The sequence below is a fragment of the Podarcis liolepis genome (genome assembly GCF_965112155.1).
Source record: "Podarcis liolepis genome assembly, chromosome: 5".
Lineage (NCBI taxonomy): Eukaryota > Metazoa > Chordata > Lepidosauria > Squamata > Lacertidae > Podarcis > Podarcis liolepis.
Genome location: NC_139556.1, coordinates 59036481 through 59061879, shown reverse-complemented (window position 1 = coordinate 59061879; position 25399 = coordinate 59036481). Strand labels below are relative to the sequence as shown.

At 43.6% G+C, this 25399-nt stretch overlaps 1 protein-coding gene across 5 annotated transcripts in view; it reads left to right on the top strand.

Moving 5' to 3' along the window:
• Nucleotides 1–16587, top strand: part of SFXN2 (sideroflexin 2) — a 112890-nt gene extending 96303 nt beyond the window's left edge. For 3 of the 5 annotated variants that reach the window (XM_083505119.1, XM_083505120.1, XM_083505118.1), the window contains exons 5-13: nt 546–644; nt 1502–1577; nt 1991–2076; nt 6724–6784; nt 8999–9065; nt 10462–10511; nt 12005–12054; nt 12401–12448; nt 13638–16587. In XM_083505119.1, the coding sequence (XP_083361245.1) occupies nt 546–644; nt 1502–1577; nt 1991–2076; nt 6724–6784; nt 8999–9065; nt 10462–10511; nt 12005–12054; nt 12401–12448; nt 13638–13737 (637 nt within the window). In that variant the 3' untranslated portion in view covers nt 13738–16587. The remainder of the gene's footprint in view (nt 1–545; nt 645–1501; nt 1578–1990; nt 2077–6723; nt 6785–8998; nt 9066–10461; nt 10512–12004; nt 12055–12400; nt 12449–13637) is intronic. The other 2 variants (XR_014526712.1, XR_014526713.1) reach the window with 1 other exon arrangement.
• The last annotated feature ends 8812 nt before the right edge of the window (nt 16588–25399 follow it).

Genomic DNA, 25399 nt, shown 5'->3' with positions numbered 1-25399 from the left:
TGTCAGGTGCTACATTAACAGTGAAATGTTTTTCAGGCAATTAATCCTTAGCACTGTGCACCTGCTATTTTATTGCAGAAATTAGTAGCAGACACTAATTGTAACTATGGCTGCAATCCAGATCCCACATGCATGTGAGCAGGAGCCATTGAATTAAATAAGATTTACTTCTGAGTAGACACAGGTAGGATTAAACTGTAAAGGAAACTTCCGAGAGGATTTGAACACAGGCAGAGTCTATTCATGGGCTGAGCAGACAGACAGTGCACTCACAAAGTCATATCTGTGTGCAGCCAGTGCTTTTAAAACACTAAGCCCCAAACCAAGGCTTAGCTCAGCCGAACAACCAGGAGTCTGCACATTTGCTTGTTCACTGTAAGTCCTGCTTTGGCTTGGCGTTGCATCCAACTAAAGGCCAAGTCTGATAAAGGTGAACACCTTGGGCCAGAAAAATGATAACAGTGGTGTCACTTCTGGTTATTTAAATGGATGCACAATCCTATTCTGGTTTCCGGATCTTTTTTCTCTCACTCCCTTCCCTACAGGACAGTTCCAGCTGTAGTTTTCTGGCAGTGGGTGAATCAGTCTTTCAATGCCATTGTGAACTACACCAACCGGAATGCTGCCAGCCCCATCTCCCTCAAGTGAGTACCTGTTTAGGGTTACCTGATGGCATGAGGCAGGATTCACCTAACCAACCCCATCAACAGAAGGCCTTCCACTTACACAGCGGTGCTTCCCCCCCTCTCTTCCCCTGTACAACCCCTGGAATTGGCTCTGGGAAATGGACAGGAGAATCTCCCGAATAGCGTGCAAGGAAGGAGGGGGATGATTCCATCTGGAGAGCAGGTGGAACAACTGGAAGTGAGCAACACTGAATTTCACTCAGTCTTTTAGCAAGTCAGGCATGTTGTCTGGCTTAAGCTAGGATTTGCTCTATCAGCTGGAATAGTTTGACTACATTGGCAGGAAGTGCCCTCTGGGGAAATCAGATGATGCAAACAAATTGCTATGCATCCATTTCTCATAGTAACCCTATCAAGTTGATAGGGTACTTGGCACTTCTGAAACGGGCTCCAATGAACAGAGCATGGTGGTACTTTTAGAGTGGCAGAATCAAGGACCTCATTTCTTATTGCCCCTATGTGTGATATTCATAGCTTATTCACATGGACGGCTTAACTTCAGACTGTATGATGGTAGAAGAGGCTGGTATGGTATGGGGAAGAGGCTGTTGTTAGGTAACTTGATGCTCTGTCTACAGCAATAGACTTCATGGTGGTTCTGTTTCCCCTCCCATTGGATCACAGAGCTAGAGTTGGAAAGATTCTTGATGTCTTGTGTCTATTGGAGAGCCAACAGTGTAGGGATGGCAGGTAGTGAATAAGCCTGCCACAGTAAGACCACACTGGTGGTGTGGAGGAGTCCCTCTGTTGCACAATTCATGACCTGAGATGGACTGTCTATGGACCTAACCTGTTTGCCCTTTGGATGATTCCAGGCAAATTGGAGTTGCTTATTTCACTGCTACCAGCACCGCCTTGGCAACTGCTGTAGGACTCAACCTTTACACCAAGGTATCGTAGGAAAATGCTTCGTTCTTCTAACCACAAAGGGGCAGCAAGGCTGCAGGCGGGGAGGCAATCCTCCTCCAGTGTCTTTGGAGCTGTGGAAGTGTGATTGTCTGCTTCTTATGCATCAGCCTTGGGAACTGTACATTGGGATAATGGGAAGGCACACCACCCTGGACGCAGCTTATTTTGACTGTGAGATGTGTCCCATCCCTTCCTTCCTTGGCTTCAACTGTTGCACAGTGTTATTGTAAGCAGATGTGTATTCATTATAAGAATTTGGGGGAAGTGGAATAACTCTTGGTATTAGGCATACAGGGCCTATGGTATCCATAGTATAGGCACTGTGTCCTTCCTGAAAACACACAGAGTTCTGAAGATCTGGTCCTCCTCCTAATTGCACTCCTGTCTCCTTGCAGAGAGCACCATCCCTTGTGGCACGCTGGGTCCCCTTTGCAGCAGTAGCTGCTGCCAACTGCGTCAACATCCCCTTGATGAGGCAGCAGTAAGTCTCTAGGTAGAGCTCAAATGGCCTTTTAAGGCGGGAGGGGTGAAGGGGTGAACTGTAATGTCATGATGCTGTGCTCTGCTTGCCATCCACAGCCCAGGCCTTTGCTTCAAAGGAGGAATTCTGCTTTACCTAGCGGTAAAGGCATTTGCCTGGGAATAAGGACACCTGAGTTCTCCCCGCTCCTCCAGTATCTAATAATAACTCACTTGCTCACTCATACAGCTGCTTTCCAAAGTCACTGCTGATAGCAGAAGAGGCAGCAGGGTAAACAAACCAGAAAGGAAGCTCCATTTCCTTCCCAAAGTGTATTTACTTCTCTGGAGCTGATTGGGCCTCCATTTCAACTACTAGTCTTAAAATCCTGGGCATTAGGTATCTAAACATAGACACATTGAGTGCTGGTTCAAAAATACTGTGGGTGGGACCATTTTTGTTGATGAAAATGCAAACTGATTTCATGTAGTGTGTCATGGAGTATGTCCTAAGATGTGGGTGATAAGTCCTTGTTGTTCTTTCAACATCCTACTATTTTTCACCATTTGCACTACATTTCCATGTGTGTGTGTGTGTGTGTGTGTGTGTGTGTGTGTGGTGTATGTGTTTTTAACCTTCAGACACAAGTTTATACTCATTGAAGAGCTATAAGCTTTTGCATGATAGGTGTGGACAGTAGTCTTCCACAGTTGAAATGGTTTCCTGTCTCCCCGGACAGTAAACTTGCACCATTCCACTTACTTCCTGTACATTTTGCTAATATTGTATAACTTATCTTATCCTCAGCTGAACTTGCATATGTTATGACCCTACAAACCAGTTTCTTTGCAGCAGCATCCCAAGGTCCCTTGCTCCCTGCCCTGCTTTTTTTGTGTGTGTGTGTGTGTAAATTAATTAGATTCATGAATTCTCTATATAGGTGCAGTTTCACAAATTCAACATTTATTAAAAAACAACAGCAAGCCCAAAACATGAGCCACAGTCCCTGGAGGAAGAAGCATGCACATATATAGAACATGTGCAGAGGTTAGGTACCCAGACACAAATGCAACGTAAGTGCTGTCTAGATGCATCCTTAAAGCAAAATGCAGAAAAATGACAGCTAATAATGTGGATTTGGCTGGTTGGTTCTAACCTATTCTATGGAAAATCCAGTACTACTGCCATTTTGACCTCTCTGCTCACATTTTCCCAGCCCACAATCCCGTATACTACAATACTCTGTTTTCTTTGTTCACTTAGAAAATAAACAGTTGGAATAGTTTAAAACACAATGTCAATTAGTATTATTTACCAGTTGTTAAAATGAGAGCACAAACCAGAGTCAGATACAATTTTAATATATTGCCTAAGGACTAAGTCAGCAGGGTAATTGAGGCATCAGTGATTCAGAGACAAATGGGAAAAATCAGTTCTACTAGGCTGAATTCTCATTGCTCTTTATTTTGGATTTGATGAGGTAATCATTATACTCTGGTTACACAAAATATAAATCAAATTTTCCCCATGATTGCCTTTTTACTTTTATGTACAACCAGTGATGGTTAAAGGAAAATAACTTGGCTTGCAATGAACTTAATTGCCATGTGAATGAGATTACAGCAGCCACCCTTAGTGACATGGGCAAAAACAGTAACTTAATTAGACACATGAAATACACAGCACAGGGCATGCAGAGCCGACCTGCCCAGAATAAAGAAATGCAATGATGGACATTAAAACAAGTGGTAGGCCCCAGGTAGAATGCATACAGAAGTCAAATCTTAAGATTACAGAAATACGTTAAAATTCTGCTCTGCTTACTGCTGGTTACGCAGTTGTGGTGGGGTTTTTAATGGCTGTGTAGTGTGCTACAAAGAGAGGTAATCTATTCCTGCTCACAGCCACAACCATCAGGCATCCATTTCAAACACAGCTCCTTCTTGGCTCTCTGTGTCACCAGAATACTCTGATACCCCAGCTCTATTCTGCCTCTGTCTGCAAAAATGAAATGGGCTCACAGTAATGCTTCAGATGTCACCTTCTTACTGAGCCAGTAACTAGTTGCAAGATGTTTTCCGTGGCTTTTGTTGATAGATTTCCCCCTTAAATCAAGGGGAAATGTTGCAGTGATAGACTTCATTCAAATGGAGGCAACTTTTTTAAAAAAGGAACTATGAACATAGTGGATAAGCACTTTGTCCAGGCGTTTAATTTGCTGGAGGGGATGCTAGTTGCAGTAGTACAAATGCTTCCTTTAGTTTTCCCAGTGGCGTAGGGTGGGTTGTCAGCACCCGGGGCAAGGCAAGTAATTTGCGCCCCCTAACCCGTGGATTTGCGCCCCCTAACCCGTGGATTTGCGCCCCCTAACCCTAACCCCCAGATGTTGCGCCCGGTGCGGCCGGCCCCCCCTGCACCGCCCACGCTACGCCACTGAGTTTTCCAGATGTGTTCCGTCTTCCATATAAATATTCGGATGAATATTTGAAATAAATCGATTTATTATGGAAATCCAATGACTCGATATGTATGCAGGTTTTTCCTGCCACTAGGAGGCAGCAGTGCACCATCAAGTCGGTTTCAGATGCTTCGTTGTCTTGTGAGATACACCATCTCAGCAATAGGATGCTCATCATACAGATGAAGCACAGTAGCCTGCAAGGGATTTAAGAGAGTTTTCAGAGGATATTACCATGAGACCCTGCAGTGTTCTGTGAGCAGATTTTCCCTAATTCATTAGTGAAAAACGGAGCCTTGGGTTTCCAAAACAAGAAAGCATATCAGCACAAAACAAGCCATGTGATTGGGAGGAAGATGGGGTGAGGGTTCAGATCATGCCCTGCAGCAGGATCAAGTAACTCCACAAACATACATTAAGTGCCACAGTTGTTTGGGAGTAGTTCTGGGGAGTGGAATATGCTGAGGGGGGGAGAGAGAGTCAAATGTGGGTAGGCCTCTATCCCTTTTCACTTTCTCTTTCTCTTTTACCCTCTTTTCTCTTTGCCCAGCGGGGTAGGGAAGTTGCAGGACCTACCTTGCCTTTTACAGTGGTACCTCGAGTTACAAACGCCTCAGGGTACAAACTCCGCTAACCTGGAAGAGTTACCTTGAGTTGAGAACTTTGTCCCAGGATGAGTACGGAAATCGTGTGCCGGCAGTGCAGCAGCAGCAAGAGGCCCCATAAATGAAAGCAGTCAAGAACAGTTTCAAGTTAAAAATGGACCTCCGGAACAAATTAAGTTCATAACTAGAGGTACCACTGTATATAGGACCCCAAGGTCCACAAACTTGAACGAGCTACAAATGGAGGCTTGGGGGGGACATGTGTACACTCAGAACTAATGAACCAGAGTGCCTCTGGGTACGTGTGCAGCTCAATAATTTGTTTTTGGTACCTGAGCAAAGCTCATACTCCTTTCATACACAAACACGCCCATTACAGCTTTCTGCCTCAAGTTTTGTTTATTTCAGCAACTTTATTTAGAAGGGGTGAGTGGATTTCTTGCTGTTTGGAGCTGGGACTCACTTGCTGATGTACTGCAAGTTGACCGTAGCTGTGCCAGTTGATTCTGACTGTCCTATAACCAACTCTTAATGCCCCCCCCCCAGGGACGGAGGAAGGGGGGTGCAGTGGGGGCGGATCGCCCTGGTTGCCTTCACTGAGGGGGCTGACATTTGGCACGACTCCCAAGCCTACCCCCAGCCGTCGGGGGAAGGGGAGAGCTGTACCACTTTGCCAGTGGCATTCCTCCCCTCCCCCTTCGTTTTGACAACTGGGGGAGGCTTGGGAGTCACAGGCGGGCGGCACGCTGAATGTCTGCAGTCGGCGGCTCGCTCCGCCCCCAGCTGCTGGGTGTGCATGCCGTTCTGTGCACCCAAACAGCTATCCCGCGCCTGGGAGGGCACCCTCCGCGCCCCACCCACCTCAGGAGTGCGTCCACCCTGGGCAGAGTAGTCATATGCTCCACTACTGCTCTCCACCACCGCCCTTATGTCATTTTAAGATAATGGTGGCTTAGGGCTTTCTTGGGATTGGGAATCTGGGTCCTTTTGCTGTTCTAGGCATCCCCTCATGTTTCATTTATTTATTTTATGTATTTATTAAATTGATATACCACCCTTCAACTGAGGATCACAGGCTCATTTACAATATAAAAACAGGAAATATGTAAAATAATGGCAGACAAAATAATACCCACTATGTTTAAATTAGCCAAATTAATTGGCTTAATTAGCCAATGGCCGGGAGAAGAGGAATGTTTTTGCCTGGTGCCTAACGATATATAATTATGTCATAATTTCATGACATAACCAGAGAGCCTCAGACAATGTCTGAGTCAGACAGAGTTGGTGTCTATTGTTTGCACATACATAAAAAAGTGAAATATGATGTTCTGAGAATCCACTTGTAGCAGAGTCTTGCTATAGTTTCTATCTCCTGTGTTCTCTTTGAGCTGCTCTTCAAGGCTCTCTCTTTCGGTGGTTTGCTGTGAGGATCATGAGAATGAAGGCTGAATGTCCTGACCAAAGTAGGGGTGTTTGTTGCGCAGAGGGAAGGAAGAAGCATGTTTCAGATGCTGAGCGTGGTGGTCTCAAAAGTGTGGATGTTCTAAAGTTCAGCATGGTCAGTCGCAATGTCTGAGATGGTGTGTTTGTGTTCGCATTTAGGGAACTCATAAATGGGATCACAGTGACTGATGAGAACGACAACCCTCTGGGCAAGTCCAAGGTAAGTACCATCATCTCAGGAGTTTGGAGATGTAGAGTCATCATTGCTGTGTTTGGAGGAACAAAGCATTTGGAATTTGTCTTGCCGGTGCGGCTGACAGCCAAAGGAATTGAGAGACCTGGATATGCAGGCACTTCAGGTTTTTAGAAGATGCTGCCCTTTTTGTGTACTTGCTGTGCCCCTTTCAAAGTGCTCCACAAGATAGCACTTTTGCAAGGGGCTTTGCCTACATGTCAATCATGGCCAGCAAGAGGTGGAAGAGAGAACAGTCTGACCTGCCAGCCGGATCCAGAGCCCCACCTCTGACTTTGAGTAGGCAGGGGGAACCTGCAGCTCTCTGGATATTGCTGAATTCCCAACCTTCATCAGCTCCAACCAGCATGGCTCTTTATCAGGTATAGTGGGAACTGTAGTCCAGCATCATCTGGAGGGCTACAGGTTCTCCATCCTTGCCTTAAAGATTTATTTGTGCGCATGTCCAATAAACTTTCATAGGCCATGACCTTTCATCAGGTGATATTCTTGGGGAAGTGATGGCTGCTTCAGATAAGTGGGTCTTGGCATCCCAAGAGAACCAAACCTATCTATCTTGTGGAGTTGGGGTGGTGGTCACTGGCTTGCACTCCTGCCTGCTTATGATTTTAAGGGTTCTTGCTTTAAGCTTCTAATCTGCCTTCCGACCCTGAGAGCTGGAGCAGTACTCAAAAATCGCTTTAGCAGGGAACAAGATATGTTTCAGCTTGCATTGGCACACGCCATGCATTCTTCATGACACAGATGTCTAAAGAAAGAACCCAGAATGCAGATGCTATGCAGATTCTTTGTAGGTAGCATTGGACGCTTTGCTATTCCCAGTTCTGCTACAAATAAAGCCCAAGCGGCATATTTTTGTATCTCTTGCTCTGCCGAAACACGAAGCTTGTTGACCTTCAGATAATACTTTCTAAAAGAAACATCCTTAGAGAACAGGCCCCTACTTGCAGGCTGAAATCTGGCACAGGGAAAACAATGGAGACAAGGGTAAATAGGGGGAGGACGTGCAGTGATTTCAGTTCGTTACAGCATTCGGACAGCATTCTTCAGCTGGAACTCTGGTGAGACAATGTCAGCCCAGGCAAGAGATGACCAGGGCATAGTTCAGTTTTTGCTGAGATGCCAGAGAGGAAGGGCTGTGCTGTGTTTCTGCAGTGTTGTAAATTGGGGTGGGTAACATCTTTTCTTTGCCAAGGGCCACATCCCCCCGGGAAGATCAGTGGGGGTGGGGGTGTCACGTGCAGTTAGGGAGCAAATGTAGTCCTTCTCTCCTTCCCTCCCTTTCTGCCAACCCCCTTTTCTCTTCCTTTTTGTTCAGCGAGCTGCTTTCACTTGCTTCCATTGCTTCATCCGTATGAGTTTCTTCCTTCTCTCTCCCACCAAGGGCTGCAGTTTCCCAACCTCTCTTGTAAAAGGGAGAAGTGACATGAGCCGGCTATAGACTGAATATGAGGAACAAAAGAGAGAGACGTGCCCATCGTTATCTCCCAGTTTAACAGAACAGACAGTGCTGCTGTTGGTGTGGATCCAAAGAGAGAACAGATTGGAAGGAAAGATCAGAAGTTTGGTGTTGCACATGTTGAGCTTGAGATGACGATGATGGATCCCTACAGAAGCATAAGTGACTTGGGCAGCAGTGTGGGATTTGATGAGGTCACCCAAAGGCCATGTGTCGAGAAGAGCAGAGGGCCAAGAGCAGAGTCCTGTAGGGCACCAACAGAGAGAGGGAAAGCAGAAGATGGGCTTGCCTTGCCACTGTAGCAGGAGTAGGGAACCTGTGGATGTTGCTGGCTTACATCTTCCGTCATCCCTGACCATTGGTCATGCTGGCTGGGGCAGATAGGAGCTACAGCAACATCTGGAGGGCCACAGGATCTGCCCTCCTGTCCCATGGGAACATCAAGGTGCACTGGAGCATTTGTAGCTGTTGGAGCCATGTTTAATGTATCCCTATTTTTGGTCAGAGGGTTGTCCTATCTCTGTCCTTCATTTCCCATCCTTATCTATCCTTTCTCAAAATTTAATAGCCATGAAAGTGCCCCTCTGAGTGTTGGAGACAGACTTAAACCAAGAAGTCTCCAGCCCAGGCATTTCCCCTCTTTGCCTGATGCCAGCCATTCTGAGGTGATTGGTCCTCTATGTGTGTCATCATTTGAAGAACAACATGACTCTTTCTTTCAGAGAGCTGCGATCAAGGGGATAACCCAGGTGGTGGTTTCCCGCGTCACCATGGCTGCTCCTGGCATGAGTAAGGCAAAGCCTTTGAACTATAGCTTGGCAAGTAGATTATGTGATGGGCACCAAAGATGACACATGGATTATTAATGTAAGGTAGCTTCAGCTGAGGAGGAGGAGCGGGATAGGCATGAAGTTTTACCTCCAGTAATGATCTCTCTTAAGAAGCAGACCAAACTATGGTCTGCAAGCTCCCCTCAGGAAGATTGTAGAACACTTGAGAATACCTGTACCTTGGCCCTACACTCAACTTCCCTCATGGTCCACCCCAGCTGATTTGTTCTGATCCGGCTGATTGGGGCCATATTTACTGAACAGACTGGCAAGCCCTAGAGCCTGTACTGTATTTTGTTTTACTTTCATAACACTGCATTGGTGTAGTGTACTAATTTTCCCCTATAATTTTACCAGTTCAGGGGCCAATGATTTTCATAATATGGTACTTGTTTTGATAATGATTTGGTGGTGGGGGGGGGGTGTATTTAAGTGAACTGCCGCAATTCACAATTGGTCCTCGAGGGTGAGTAGTGGCAAAATTGAGAACCACTGCTCTAGTGAGTAATATTGTGGGCTTTTGAAACTGTATTTCATCTGGCTCTTACTTTGGTGTTCAGAAAGCAAACTGCTCTAATGCGGAAGAGACTCATTATGCTAAGACCCACCCCCCCACCCCCCAATGAAGTTTCTATAATAAGGCCTGTCTACCTTGGGAAATCTGAGTAATTCCCTTGCCCATTCCCCTCATTTGTATCTTACAAGCCTAAAGCTGCAAGAGAATACTTTCTGAGCGTGTGGCTGTGTGCTGTTTGCTTATTGCACTGCAGGGCTAGGCTGAGGAAGAGCTTTTAAAACTAGTTGTACATGGAAATTTATTCATCATACTTTAATAGATGGCTAAGAAGTCGCCACTGGAGGAACCTTGCCATCTTTTATCTGTTTGGGCATTCTGATGTGGCTAAGTCCTTCTGGACTCCCAGCATAAAAGCACTTCAAACCAGAAGAGGTTTGTTGCAGAGTGCTTGAAATATCTTCAGTGCCATAAGCATTTGGACGTGTATTGATTATAAACCATTTAAAGTGCTGTTAATAGGAGCACCTGCAGATGTGGTGATGAGCTGCTCAGTGAAGAAGCTATTGCCCACTGTTTGTTTGTTTTGGGGTTTTTGCATCTTGCATGCCATTAGTTCCCTTGAGCCAGGATACATGGGCATTATCAGGAAAGAAGAGTCCTCCTGGGTGGACTCTAGGGAGAGATATTTTGTGTCTGTGTGGCTTCTTAAAGTCAGGCTGCTCCGCTGCTGAAGTTTACATAGCATGCATACATGGAGTGGCGAGAAAGCAGGGGAGGGAAGGCTCTTTAATATCCCACATCTCTTCTTAGAATAAACTGATGCTCTCTTTTTCTCCAGTTTTGTTGCCCATCATAATGGAGAGACTAGAAAAATATCCTTTCATGAAGGTAAGTAGCTCTAGAAGTATACCTTAACACCATTTTCTGCCCTCTGTATGGAAAATGAGTACCATTTTCCCAATTTAAAAGGGGGCTAGGACGGATCCACAAAACTATTGGCTGATTGGCTTGCTGGCCATCTTCTCAAAGCTATATGCACAGTATCACCTTTAAAAATTATCAGACTGGTTGCAAAATAACATTATTCATGAATAACAAGCAGGATTCAGAGGAAGACACAGCGCCATTGATGAATGTTTTACTCTGAACCATATTGTAAGGAAATAAACTAAGAACATTAAGAATAATCTTTATGTAACCTTTATTGATCTTTCTGCTGCATTCAACTCTATTAATTGAAACAGACTGTGGAAGAAATTTCAGATTGCTAACCCTGACTGCAGGCTTCTGCTATTGATCCAAGAACTATACAGCAATACAGAAATGAGGATCAGAGATGGTTTAAATGACTGGTGCTTTTAAAATGTCTTGAGTGAAGCAAGTTGCATTCTGGCTTCCACTTTTAAATTTTTATAGTAATGATCTGTTGCCATATTTAGCCAATGCAAACTCCCTCTCTCCAGTAATTATAAATAGAAAGCTCTCAATATTGATGTATGCAGATGATTTAGTTCTCCTCTCTCTTTCTCGATTGGGCCTCAAAAATCTCTTGGAGGTGTTCATACTATAAACAGGAAAGCCTATCTATAAATTCCTATAAGACCAAGATTATGATTTTTGGCAAACACAGTCGTAGGTATAAATTGTGCTTAGATCAGCAAACTGTAGAACAAACTTGCTCATTTATATACCAGGGTATAGTCTTTAGTGAAACCCTCTCTTGAATGTGGCATATGGAAGCAATGAAAGTCTTGGAAGGGCCAAGAGAAAATGGATCTAGTTGTAGCAGCAGAAAATTAGGTTGAATAGCAGAAAAAGCTTGTTCACCATGAGATCTACCGGACAGTGGAACAAGTTTCCACTGTAATGTGGTGGAGTTGCCAACCCACTTTTACAGTGAAGTGGGGTAACCTGTGTCAGATTGATTGATGCTAGAGAACCTTTAATCAGTTCAGGATGCTAGATTGGGTCTATGGTTATCACATTCAACCTAAACAATGTCTGATTTCCCACAAGCCTCTATCCTATAGCTTGTCTGTTTGAATTTTACATGGTTTTATCTCTTGGAACAGCTCTGTAAATTTAGCACTAGGGCAGACTGGCCGCCAAAACACTGAAGCAAAACCTAGCCACTTTCTGACTTCCATAGTATGTGTTCAGCATTGTCAGATCCCAACAGAAAAGAGGGCATGGATGGGGAACATGTGGCTCTCTAGATGTTTGATGTACTATTGTCCCCATCATCTGTGACCATTGGCCATGCTTGCTGGGGCTGATAGGAGTTGGCACCCAACTTCAGCTGGAAGGCCATGGGTTCCCACCGTTGTACTAAGGTATGAAAGTTTGGTTTCTTACTTTCTTATCTGTTGCTTTCTTGGCAGAAAATCCAGGTTCTCCATGCTCCATTGCAAACGATACTTGTTGGAGGGTTGTAAGTATTATGTGTGTCATATTGCCTTCATGAGTACTAACCTAAGGCACAGACAGCAAAACTAAATGTGGTGGGTAATGGGTATGGTATAAAACAGCTCTTTAGATACCCACAAGAGACTTTACAGGTTACTTCTGTAGCACAACAGCTGTTGAGTGACCAGGTGATTTCAGATGAGGAAAAGCAGTGGGGAGTAGCCAAGATGCAATAGTAGCATTTCTGTGTGAAAAATTCTTCCATGTGTATAGCCTCTCTCTTAGCAGTTTTGAAGGTGGAATAGCAATGCTGGGTTTGCTGTCTAGAAAAAATTGAACCTTATTTCTAACAGTCTGCCTTTGCCTTGTAGCCTTGTGTTCATGGTCCCGGTTGCCTGTGCACTCTTCCCACAACGAAGGTACAAGTCTTAGTCCTCTCTCTTTTCTTACATTCTCTTTGTTGACTTCCCTATACAATTCTGGTATCTTCCTGGCTTGGGAGGGCAGCATTGCCACATGTCTTCAACCACATGTGCCTTCAGCTGATTGATATTTGCTCATCATTTTGTGAGCAGGCATAGTATAATTTAATAATTACCTCATCTTTCCCACACAGGAATGATTCATGTTGGTGTGTAGCCAAAATTGCAATTCACTCCTGTGCCATGTTTACTCTAATATGAAAATCCCACAAGTTCAATAGGACTGGCTTCCTAATTGGTGACACTGAATTTTCTTGAGAAAGAAGCCAGCAGAAGGATTCTGGACTAACTAAAGAGGTTCTCTGGCCTCTTAGCTTGGAGTGGGGGGCACTTATGTGTGTGGCTCTTTAATTCAGTGTGGTCCCTCTGCACATCCATACACAAGCAAAACTGTGGACTCTGTACATAACTATTTACTATATTTACTATTTACGATAACATTTACTATGGCACTGGTTCCCAGACATTTTCTAAAGAAACGCACCAACAACATTTTGTCTTTGACTGGGACTTATGTGTCAGTTCCACTCAGGATGGGTTTTGCAGACAAGCCTTGTGATGCACACACATAATTATGGATTCTACCTTGTGACCTAGTTTGCAAGAGAGCATATTAAGTGATTCACTTAAGACTGATTTCAATATCTGCCTCCATTTTTCTGTTCTCACTCTTCGGGAGAACAAAGCCAAAGGCAGTTTTGCTGCCAGCTTGAAATCCATGTTGCCTAGACTCTCCTCAGTGCTCTAGAAACGTGACACAAAGAGCCTGGCAGCAAGTGCAGCTGCAGACTGGCTCTCCTAAGCAAGCCTCTGCTTCATCAAACTGTTCAGTTAAAATTTACAGCTAGCACCAGGAAAGCCGATTGTGAATGGTTTCTTTACCCATAACAGGGGAGTAGCCAGTCCTTGTCCCACCTGCTAGACTACAGTTCTCTCTTCATTCCTTTAGGGGAGACCTGGCAAGATTAAGTGACTTGCCCAGAATTATAGAAAAGTAGTGCATGGCAGAGTACAAAATCTTACTTGACTTTTTTTGCACCTAATTGACTCCCATTCCCATGTCACTTTATACTAGGCAGCCTTGAGCTACATAGAGGACCAAGTCTTTTCTTCTTTTCCTTTCCAGCTCCATTGCCCTTTCACATTTGGAGCCTGATCTCAGGCAATCGATTGTGGCCAGACATGGAGACAATGTGCCTTATGTCTATTTTAACAAGGGATTGTGAATGAAGCCTCTATCTCGGGAGCTGCCTGGACCTGCACTCGTGCTCTGCCTTTGAGCTTCCGAGAAGCGCCTTGTTAGCCATTGTGAGAAATGGGGTGCTGGGCTAGCTGGACCTTTAGCCTGATTCAGTCTGGCTGTTATGAAGCTCTTAGCTGTACAGCACTCCTCACAGGGATAGGTGTTGTAACCTCACTATGGATTTTTCCTCCACCTTCCCGGCCATATAGTTCCTGCTCCGTTCTGCTACGTTATCTGTGTTCTATGCAACTTTGGGATTTCCAACTGGGTGCTGCATTTTGTCTTTCCAAGGCAATCTCTGCCAAGCTTATCTTTGTCAAAATCTGTCTTGGTTCCTAAAGGGTACAAAACCTCCAAATAGATGTGAAATGGGGAAGTTACTGTGGGCTTCACACTGGATGACTCAAAATCAAAATATAGGTCTACATCACTATGGTGTTGATTTGCTCATGTGCCTTCAGATAGACCAATTTCCTCTGCTTAATCATTGAGATAAATCATGTAAATGTAGGTGATTTGGGGTCAGTGTAGGAAATTATTGTTTAAGCAAAAGGTGGTCAACTTGTGACCTCCATGTGTTGTTAGATTCCAACTCCCATCAGCTGTAGCCAGCATGACCAGCTGTCAGGGATGATGGGAGTCAAATCAAATATCCTTTATTAGGCATAGCAAGCCACACATTAATCAAACAGACACCGTATACAAATTGTGCAAAATACGAGCTCAGCATAACAAGGTTTGTCCCAATCAGATTTTTAACTCCAGAGAAAATCAATTTGCATAAATAATACAATACAACACTACCACTTCACCGATCAATTAAGAACCACTAAATATTTTTATAATGGACCAGTCTTTCTACATGGGCAGCACTCAAAAATTCAGCCACTATTAAGTAATTTGATCATTAATAATGGGAGTCATTGTCCACCAACATCTGGAAGGCTATAGGCCCAAACTCAAGTCAAACAAGAGAATGGGACTAGAATTATGTTTCTGCCACCACTTCTTTTCAAGAACCACAGTGGGACATATATTTTCTATGCAGGCACAGATGGGCTACTGGGGAGAGAGGTGAATGTGAAACCTTTTTTTCTTTTTTCATTTGGAAAGATGAGCCTATATGTTCTGCCTCCCCAGTATTCCTTTCCAGAAAAAAATAATATTCCACCAGCTCATGCAGTGGCAACTTAGTTCTCCCTGAGAAAGTAAACTAGGGGTGGTGAATTATTTTCAGCCCAAGCACTTAGAATCATAGAATTGTAGAGTTGGAAGAGGGACCCTGAGGATCAATGCTGGAATATGCAGCTGTCCCATATGGGGATTTAACCCTACAACCTTGGTGTTATCAGGACCAAGCTCTAACCAACTGAGCTGTCCACATTCCCTTCTGGTCAACCTGCTGGGGCCCACGGGGCCAGTGGTGGATGGAGCCAGAGGTGAAAGTGGGCAGAGCAACAAATGTAAAGCACACCTTTTCACTATAGGCTACACACACACAAACCTCCCCCCTCCAACCTCCATCCAGGCATACAAGAGGCAGTGTAAGAGTTCAAGAATACATTCCAGACAGGCAAAAACACTCAAAGAAGGTGGGGAGCAGGGCAGGGGATGGTGTGTGACCTGGGAAGATTCTCAAAGACCAGATAGAGATCCAAAGGGCTGCATTTGACCCTTAGGCTTCAGGTTGTCCACCCCTTTGTCTGGCCTGTACCACTTTAGAGTGTAGGTGGGTGTTCACATAACTGAATGCTTCTCTGTACAAAAAACAGAGACACCCACATACAGCACAGAAAAATAACATGAGTAGTGTAAGGCTAGAAAGGTCACCAGAAGAACATTCATTATGTGTGTTCCCCCACCTGTACTCTGAAGTAATTTCCAAACACAGGTTTGCCACTTTATTGAGAAGTCCAAGTTGCCCAGTTTGCTTAGGCTAGTATTAAGACTGACTCTAAATAGTCGACATTTCCCATGCTGAGTCTTGGCACCACCCGGGGTTAACAGAAAAGCAGCTGTGGGGCCTACGTGCAGACACATGCTGTCCGTGCAGCTGGTTAAGGATGCAAATAGCGCATATTTTCTACCTCTCCCAAACCAGGGTGTTGCACTGTTCTGGAGACAACACACATCTGATGCTCCCACTCACTCAGGTGTAAGTTGAGCAGGTCCTTTACTGAAATCTTCTGTCAGCCACATACTCACCAGGTGGCTTTAGGTGAGCCTTAGTCCTGCATCTCAGCCTTAGACCCCATCTCCAACCCATAGGTGATAATACTAACCAATCTTGAAGTTAACTGTTGTAATGATTATTGAACACTTGAAATGTGCTCTTTTTAAATAGTAAATACTTTCATTATGCAAATCAAGTTCTTGCATGCAGAAATTAGAATGCTTGATGGGCGGGAAGACACTCATGCAAGGTATTCATTTAAGGTACATGTGCCAAATTATGATGAGAGTCTGTCCCTTGTTGGTAGATATTTTAAGCAGCAATTTATTTTAAGGATCTGATTTGCCTTGCATTGAAAATGACTCTTTGAATCCAGGAGCTTACTGATTTTTATATGTGTTTTATTATTTTTATGATAAATGTTGCCCAATTGTGTATGTATATTTGTTTATGCTGGTGCTAGCCAAAGTCTGCCATATTGGATGGCAAAGTATTGGAATATTTTTTGCTTTTTGCCATTCTTGGATTTGTTCAGGATGAACTGACATTCAGTGTTGCTTATTGGGTCAAGAAAAGCTCATGCCATTAATCCTGCCAGGGAAAGGCTTTGTTACATGTATGGGAAAGACAACAGAATAAAACACACTGCAATCTTAGAAACTGTCCCTGGCTCTTCTCTTGTAAACATTTGGAGCCATGAGTCCTTTCTGCTTGTGGTATTTATTCAGCTGTGTGGCTTAGGCTTCTGTAGACCCTACAAACCCATTAAGCCCACTGTGAGTCCCTCAGATGTCTTTGACTACAATTCCCATCCTCTATAGGATTGGCAAAAGCCTGATCTAAGCATTGGTGATAAGAACAAATATTCTTAAATTGCTGTTGCTTTCCTTGATACACACAGCCCAGGCATTCCATGATTTGAACTGGTGACATTCACAGAATCTTCAATGCAATGTTCTGAGTCATACCTTAATACTCTACTGCATTGGGATTTAAAAATGTTGGGGAACCCTGTGTAGATCCATTGCTGGGGCTTTCTGTAAAGCATGAGAAATCTTCACTTTCCCAAGTAGTGAAATCTGCTGAGTGACAACATGGAAATCCCCATTGATTTTACTAGGGCTATTATTAGAGTCATTATCTTGGGCTGCTTGTGATATTGGAATGGAATAGATTGAACTGGTTGTGTAAAACAGGCGAATGGGTTGTGGCAGGCATTTCCAGAAGGATGGTAAGGTGATGAGTGTTTCTGCCTCTACTCCAGAACATTTCCCAGCTGCATCTCCTGCAACCTTATTTTATTTTTACTTTACTTAAAGGTAAAGATAAAGGTATACCCCTGACCGTTAGGTCCAGTCACGAACGACTCTGGGGTTGTGCTCTCATCTTGCTCTATTGGTCAAGGGAGCCAGCGTTTGTCCGTAGACAGCTTCCAGGTCATGTGGTCAGAATGACTAAGCTGCTTCTGGCGAACCAGAGCAGCGCACGGAAACGCTGTTTACCTTCCCGCCGGAGCTGTACATATTTATCTACTTGCACTTGACGTGCTTTTGAACTACTAGGTGAGCAGGAGCTGGGACCAAACAACGGGAGCTCACCCCATCGCAGGGATTTGAACCGCCAACCTTCTGATCAGCAAGCCCTAGGCTCTGTGGTTTAGTCCACAGTGCCACCTGCGTTCCTTTTACTTTACTTAGTTTCCTTATTTTCAGCTACACCTCATGCAACCTTATTTTCCAGATGCTTTATGGACTCACTGTTGCTCCAGCTTTGTGCAGATGTCTGTTAGATATCCCTGTTGCTGTTTGAGGGAGGCTTGGGATGATAGACTGGTGACTCCCCAACCATTTGTCATCTGTTCTAAACTCCAAGGTCAGCTGATCTCTCTCTTTTTTTTTTAAAAAAAAGATATTTATTAAAATTTTCAAGATATTACAAAATGAAAAAAGGAAAAAGAAAAATACAAAATAAAAAAACAGTTAAAAACAACTCAATCTTTCCATTACTTATTTTTCATTAGCTTGTTTCCCGGACCTCCTCGCGCCTCCCTTTTTTGTATTCCAGTTCAGTTTGTTAGTTCAGCAAATCCTTCCCCTCTTTATTTATCCTAATCTTTAATCTTAAAATATTGTGACATTAAATTTTTACCTATTAGTAATCCATTTTTCATATTCCCTTATAGTATTAAAGCTAAAAACCACTTAATTTCTATCCAACATCATTCTAACATTCATTAATTTTACAATATTTCTGTAAATAGTCTTTAAAATTTTCCAGTCTTCTTCCACCGACTCTTCTCCCTGGTCTCGGATTCTGCCAGTCATTTCCGCCAATTCCATATAGTCCATCACCTTCATCTGCCATTCTTCCAGAGTGGGTAAATCTTGTGTCTTTCAGTACTTTGTAATAAGTATTCTTGCTGCTGTTGTGGCGTACATAAAAAAAGTTCTATCCTTCTTTAACACCAATTGGCCGACTATGCCCAGGAGACAAGGTCAGCTGATCTCAGACCAAGTACAATCTGATTTCCTTACTCAAACAAAAGTACTCCCCATCTATCTGACCCTCCACTGAGCTATACAGTTGGATCAAAGGTTAATTATAAGTGGGTCTGCTATCTGCAGCCTGGAGACCTCAGAAAAGGACAAACAAGATGGCTGCAACACTGCAGTGTACTTGATGGTAAAGGCCATATATACCACTTGACAGCAGAGGTCATCATTTGCAGCATTGCAATCGTTTTCTGAGGAGCTGCTTGTATTTCTGCTCTACCTGCCAAATATGCTGTAGATCAGCAATTTTTAGAAGACAGAGCTGTACCTCAAGTCTCAATATTTACCTTGCATTGGCTTGACCGTTGGTCCACTCTGGCTGAATGTTGCAAGAGCTGATGTTCCCTAACTCTGGTAAACAACCTCCACCTCTCTCTGGCCTGATGGCTGAATTGCTTATCTGCTTCTCACTTCTCTTCCTGTCCCCCTTTTGTAATGAGTTGGTTCGCCCTCTCAGGTTTCCTGGATAGGTTTCAAATTCCACCTGACCTCACTGCTTCAATTTGCAATGTAGCTCAAGAGTTAAGTTTACTCCTGCTGCCCATCTTTCAAATGGGTTATCCTTTATTTGAGTGCTCCCTTAAACATTTTTTGAGGCAGGCATAAAAAAGACACACCCCAAACCACTTTCCCTACAAGAATAAGTACCACTGTATGCCCACATGGTATTGCACAGAAACCCTCATCGTATTCTATCCCTGATCCTTTTCAGATAAGTGGAAGTAGATCAGTCTAAATCCATACTAAGCAAAACACAAATAGAAGCCAACGGAAACTTCCCTCCTGGGGCAAACAGAATATTTTTCAATGGGATGGTAGCAGGGAGGAAGTAAAATGTTCCTCCATGTACACTGTGACTTTGATCTTGCTCGGAGGCCCTCACTGTGGCTGTCTCATAATATTTGAAATGCATATTGGTTCCTTACATGCAATCAGCATCATGTACAGCTTGGTCTCGTGGTGCAGGGTCTAAAACACATAGCTTTGTTACCTGGAAAGGAGTGGCGTCTCAGGTGGATATATGAAGCAAGGGGTTTCTAAGCAGGTTGCAGAGTCCCATTGATTGAATGATAAGGGAAGTAATTTAGACTCCTTTTGCCTCAGAATTTTCAGAGCAGACAAAGTTGGGTATGGGAAGCAGCCTCATTGTCCGCTCCTCCTGGAAAGTGCTTCAGGTCATTTTGCTTTAAGGCTCTGTATGTGTGCACTGTACCTTTTAAAGCACATCCAAAACACATCATTTCCCCCTCAGAATTCTAGTTTACCCCTCAGAGTTAAAATTCCCAGGAACCCTTAGCAAAATAGTGCCGAGAACCCTTTGGGGGGAATGTGCTTTAAATGCACTTTAAAGGTATAGGTTGCCTACCCACAGGGGTAGGCAACCTAAGGCCCGTGGGCCGGATGTGGCCTAATCACCTTCTCAATCTTGCCCATGGACGGTCCGGGAATCAGCGTGTTTTTACATGAGTAGAACGTGTGCTTTTATTTAAAACGTATCTCTGGGTTATTTGTGGGGCATAGGAATTCATATTTTTTTTCAAATTACCGGTATAGTCCGGCCCACCACATGGTCTGAGGGGCCGTGAACTTTCCACTCACTAGAATGGGGCAAGGTGAGGAATTGTAGCCTTAGTTTTGCTTCTGGAGTACATTTTAGATTTACAAACCAAGCAGGTTCCATTTCACTTGGGCTGTGGGGGGGGGGGCAGGGAGATCAGTTGATAGACAAAGCATTTCCTTTATTTTCTGGCTTCCTGCAAGTCAAACACAAGAGGTTTTTTGTTTCTTAAATAGTGCTGATTCCCGTAGGAAAAACACCCAGGCCAAACCAAACCAAGTCTGGCATTGTGCATGCAAGCCGTATCTGTACTCGTATCCAAAAGAGCTGCATAGCCTATCATTAACAAGATAGTACTTGAAACATACACAGTGTGTGCCAATTGTATTTCAAGCTGATGTGCCAATCTCTGGGCTACATGACGCTGATCAGATAGCTTGTTTACAGAAACTTGGCAAATACTAGTTTCATTGTCAGTAGTTGTAGATGACAGGAACGTTTCCTCAAGAACTGGAAGCTAAAGCAGGACAAATTCAATTATGCATCAACTGCAGGAATAAATGTGTAACTACTGAGTCATGTTGAGGAGGTGTCTCTATCCTTTGCAATCCTCTCAATCCTAATGCCCTTCTAAAGAATCAGGGAGTGGAATTACTAGTCTTGCATAGCTATATAGATGTATGTCCCTATAAATGTGTTTTAAATCAAAGCAAGTGGGGATGGTGACATCATTCCACCAAGATGGTGGCTTAGACCATAATTCCCTGCTCCCCACAGATGAATCAGTTAATTTGACAGATCCTAGAATTTGATTTATGGGACACGGGTGGCGCTGTGGGTTAAACCACAGTGCCTAGGACTTGCCGATCAGAAGGTTGGCGGTTCGAATCCCCGCAACGGGGTGAGTGCCCGTTACTTGGTCCCTCCTCCTGCCAACCTAGCAGTTCGAAAGCATGTCAAAGTGCAAGTACAGTGGTACCTCGGGTTACATACGCTTCAGGTTACATACGCTTCAGGTTACATACTCCGCTAACCCAGAAATAGCGCTTCAGGTAAGAACTTTGCTTCAGGATAAGAACAGAAATTGGATTCCGGCGGCGTGGCAGCAGCAGGAGGCCCCATTAGCTAAAGTGGTGCTTCAGGTTAAGAACAGTTTCAGGTTAAGAACGGACCTCCAGAACGAATTAAGTACTTAACCTGAAGTACCACTGTAGATAAATAGGTACCGCTTCGGCGGGAAGGTAAACAGCGTTTCCGTATGCTGCTCTGGTTCACCAGAAGCGGCTTAGTCATGCCACATGACCCGGAAGCTGTACGCCGGCTCCCTCAGCCAGTAAAGCGAGATGAGCGCCGCAACCCCAGAGTTGGTCATGACTGGACCTAATGGTCAGGGGTCCCCTTTACCTTTACCTAGAATTTGATTTGCTTCAGTTTCAGGCATTCCTGACCTAAGATGCATCAAGGATTTCAGATCACATAAAAATGGGATCTGAGATCACATTTTGAAGCATGGGACGCTGCCTCAGTAATAGGCCCTTGAGGTAATAATGTGGGTTCTTCAGTGGCGTTAAAAGGAACATTTATGTTGGATTTACGGCTGATATACTGGTTAAATTCAGGACCGATATAGTGGAAGACTGGTCAAAATTAAAAGATTGCAAAGTGAAGACCCTACGCTTGAAGCACAAAGTTGTTATTTGGGGCCTGTCAATGGAGAAACAAGAAGTCAGGTGGCATACTGGTGGACCTCGAGGTCAGTAATCTCGACAATATTCTTAGGGTGACATGGGGTCCTGGGGAGAAGGTTACTGTGGAGACCATAAAAAGCTTAATAGCATGGCTTAATGAACTGTTTCCTGGTTTACATTTATTACTGCAAGATATAGAGCAAGTCTGTAGAATACTTAACCCCAAGCTAAGAGGAGGAAAGATGCCCGGGGATCTGATAGTTGGTTTTTATACAATATGTGATGAAGAAAGAAGTCGTTAAAAAACAACAGCCAGAAGCTTGGAACCACTGGGAGGCACACAAGTCTTTATCAGGATTGAAGCCAAAACATGCTACAACGCAGAAAAAGCTTTAAACCCTACATTGAGCAACTGAGAAAAGCAGGACTGGGACACCACTGGAAATTCCCCTTTAAACTTAGAGTCAGCTTTGATTACCTAGTCTCTCTACTCACAAAGAAGCAAACAAACTAATGCTGTTTCTGGGCCTGAAACCAAATAGTGAAGACAATGAGTGAACGGGATGATTCCAGTTCTTTGGAAAATACCAAAGAAACCTTGATTCTTCTCAGACAAGCCTTCACCTCATAGCCCTGCAATGGGGGTCAAATTCTAGGATCAGTCAAATTAACTAATTCATCTGTGGGGAGCAGGGAATTATGGTCTAGAGGTAAATTTCCCTTCCCAGATGAATAAGCTTACATATGCTCATTATTGAAAACCTGGTGATTTTAAACACAGTGCAACTTGTAAAAGCATGATTTTAAAAAAGAAAATCACTTATACTAAGAATGAAATAGAAAACCATATACAGTGGTACCTCGGGTTACATTCGCTTCAGGTTACATACTCCGCTAACCCAGAAATAGTGCTTCAGGTTAAGAACTTTGCTTCAGGATGAGAACAGAAATCGTGCTCTGGTGGCGCGGTGGCAGCAGGAGTCCCCATTAGCTAAAGTGGTGCTTCAGGTTAAGAACAGTTTCAGGTTAAGAACGGACCTCCGGAATGAATTAAGTACTTAACCCAAGGTACCACTGTAGAGGCGTGAACTGATAAATTAGAACTCTGTGCCCAACCAGATAGGCTTATCCGAACTTCATCTGTACATCAAAGGAGAAAGATGCCAATTCTCTATCATGTTCAGAGCTACAAATTACCACATTACCTATGGAGAGATGTATAATTATATATGTGCAATTTCATCCTCCTACGATAACCAGAAGTGGGTCGGGAAATCTTTAATGAGCGACCCTCATACACTGAATATTGTAAACTTGGGTGTTTTAGAAAAAGAAATGAGAATGGGCTTCCAACTTGTAAAGTTGTTTATGAACCCATTTATGGAGTGGAAGTCTTGCTTAAGAATCAACAGTTTGGATTTGGGAATGTTTTCGATAAATGGGTGCAAAACAAAGGTGTCCCCTGTCCCCAATATTATTTGCCCTAGTGATGGAGCCTTTAGCAAATGCCTGCCTATCTTTAAAGGGTATTAAAGTAGCTGACCAGATTTACTTGAACTTTTTTTTAAAAAAATACTAATTATATTGCTTTAATGGTTCCAAATCCCAAGGCGCAATACCAGCTTTAATGGAGATTACACAAGAAGACAAAAGGGGGGGCAGGATTGCAAGCCTATTATATAAAGGCGAGGCTCACATCTTTTGCTCCACCTGCTTTTGTCTCTGGCCCCAAGCACCATTGGAGTGCAAGCCCTGGAAGGTTGCCTATGTGGGAATCTGGCCCTCGGGCTGAAAAAGGTTCTCCACGCCTGGTGTCCTGGCTGCCTACTCCTGTTTTACAGGCACTGCACAGCTGTGATTGTACAACCACATGCAAAGCAGATAATGGACTCAAATCAATGTGTCCTGCATCTGCAATCAAGATACCAGCGTAATAACTAGCTCAAAGGTTAGTTAACAACACACTGCAACAATCAATGGTTACTAACATGAATATGAATATGCTTTAATAACATTAATATACTTCAGTATCATTTTAGGGATTAACCGAAAGAAATCTGAAGTGTCTGTTGCTATTATTTCATGCTACTTCAATAGCAACCAATTATGTGCAACTCTGTAGTGAGGCATTTAACTCTTCCCACTCCTCCAATAATTTTCCCAGTCTAGGTCAGCACCATGGATTAAAACACATGAATTTCCCCCACTGAATCCTGCGAACTGTAGTTAAGAATGCTGGGGAATAGCTCTGTGAGGGGAAAGCTATAGTTCCCAGGATTCTTTGGGGAAAATAATGTGCTTTAGATATGTGTTAGATGTGCTTTAAATGTATGCTGTGAATCTGACCTAAACCACCTGCCCAGCCCCACCTGTTAGCCCTAGACACACAGAGAGAAACACTTTTGACACTGAACCATCAACTTCAGTTCTGGAATTTGTCGTAGGAACAAGCCATGTTGTTTTAACCATGTCCAGTACTTGTTGCATTACAAGTAACATGGACTCTCTGTGATGTAGAAGCATGTGCCAATTTTTGCGGAGGAACACAGAGTTCCATTCTGTTTCCCATCTCTCTTTGTTTGAACAGCAGAATTCAGACACTGATAGTGTCGTCACTACCTAGCTAGTTGGCAATAAGCAAACTAAACTTGGCTCTAAAATTTCCTGTAGAACAATTGATTTCAAATCATTTCTATACTGATTTGTATCATAGGATCCCTGCAAGTCTGCTTCAGAATTCTTGCAAGATGAGCACATTCTCAGTCTCAAAATCTCTTTGGGCTCTTGCTGTATCCCTGAATATAAATGCAGAGTAAGCCTAGCACACTCATTTCTGGCTGTCCATAATCTTATGAATTGGAGGGACTTAAAAATTTTAAATGTTATTGTCTGCTTTTTATATTTGAAATAGTATTGAAAGTGGCTTAGAGATGTGCAATAAAGCAGAATAAAAAGCATCACAGAGAACCAATTAATAAGCAAGATCTTTAAATGGTGGGTGGGATTGCCAACATCATTTTCCTGGAACCTTGGGAAAATTTTGAATTTTCTATTAATTTTTTGCCATGCGTGTAAATCTGTGCACAAGTTAAATGTGTGTAAGTTGCAGGTTTACTGTACTATATACAGGAGCAAACAAGAAGGTTAACAGAAGCTGACCACTTAAATTCAGGAGTAACTAGCTTTCTAAAAACCTGGTGTCACCAGCAAGTCATGCCTATTTTTATATTGTTACACTTACCGCACTGAGCATAACTGAGAAGGTTCAGTAACACAGTGCTTTTGGTTTCATTTGGAAAAAGGACCCTAGAAGTTTACTGGTGTTCTGTAATTGTGCTTATTTACAAATATATAATTTGAGCATAGGTGGAGGCACAACTTAAACACTCCAAACAGAGAGCCAAAGTTCACTGCGCCCATATCAGGAGACCAGGGAGACAGACAGCCCCCTGAAATGCTGTTAGCTGGAACTCAAAATATCAGCCCTCTGTGCCTGTATGTCTTCCTCAAACAGCAGTCTCTCTTCACACACAGGATACTTTGATCACATTATCCCTACTCAGGTTTGGGTATTTCAGGTATTTCCTAGCCACTTGAAAGGCCTGCCATTGGTAGCAGTCAGCCAATCACTGACAGTGGTCTTTTAGATCATATCAGAGAGGCCGAGATGGAGG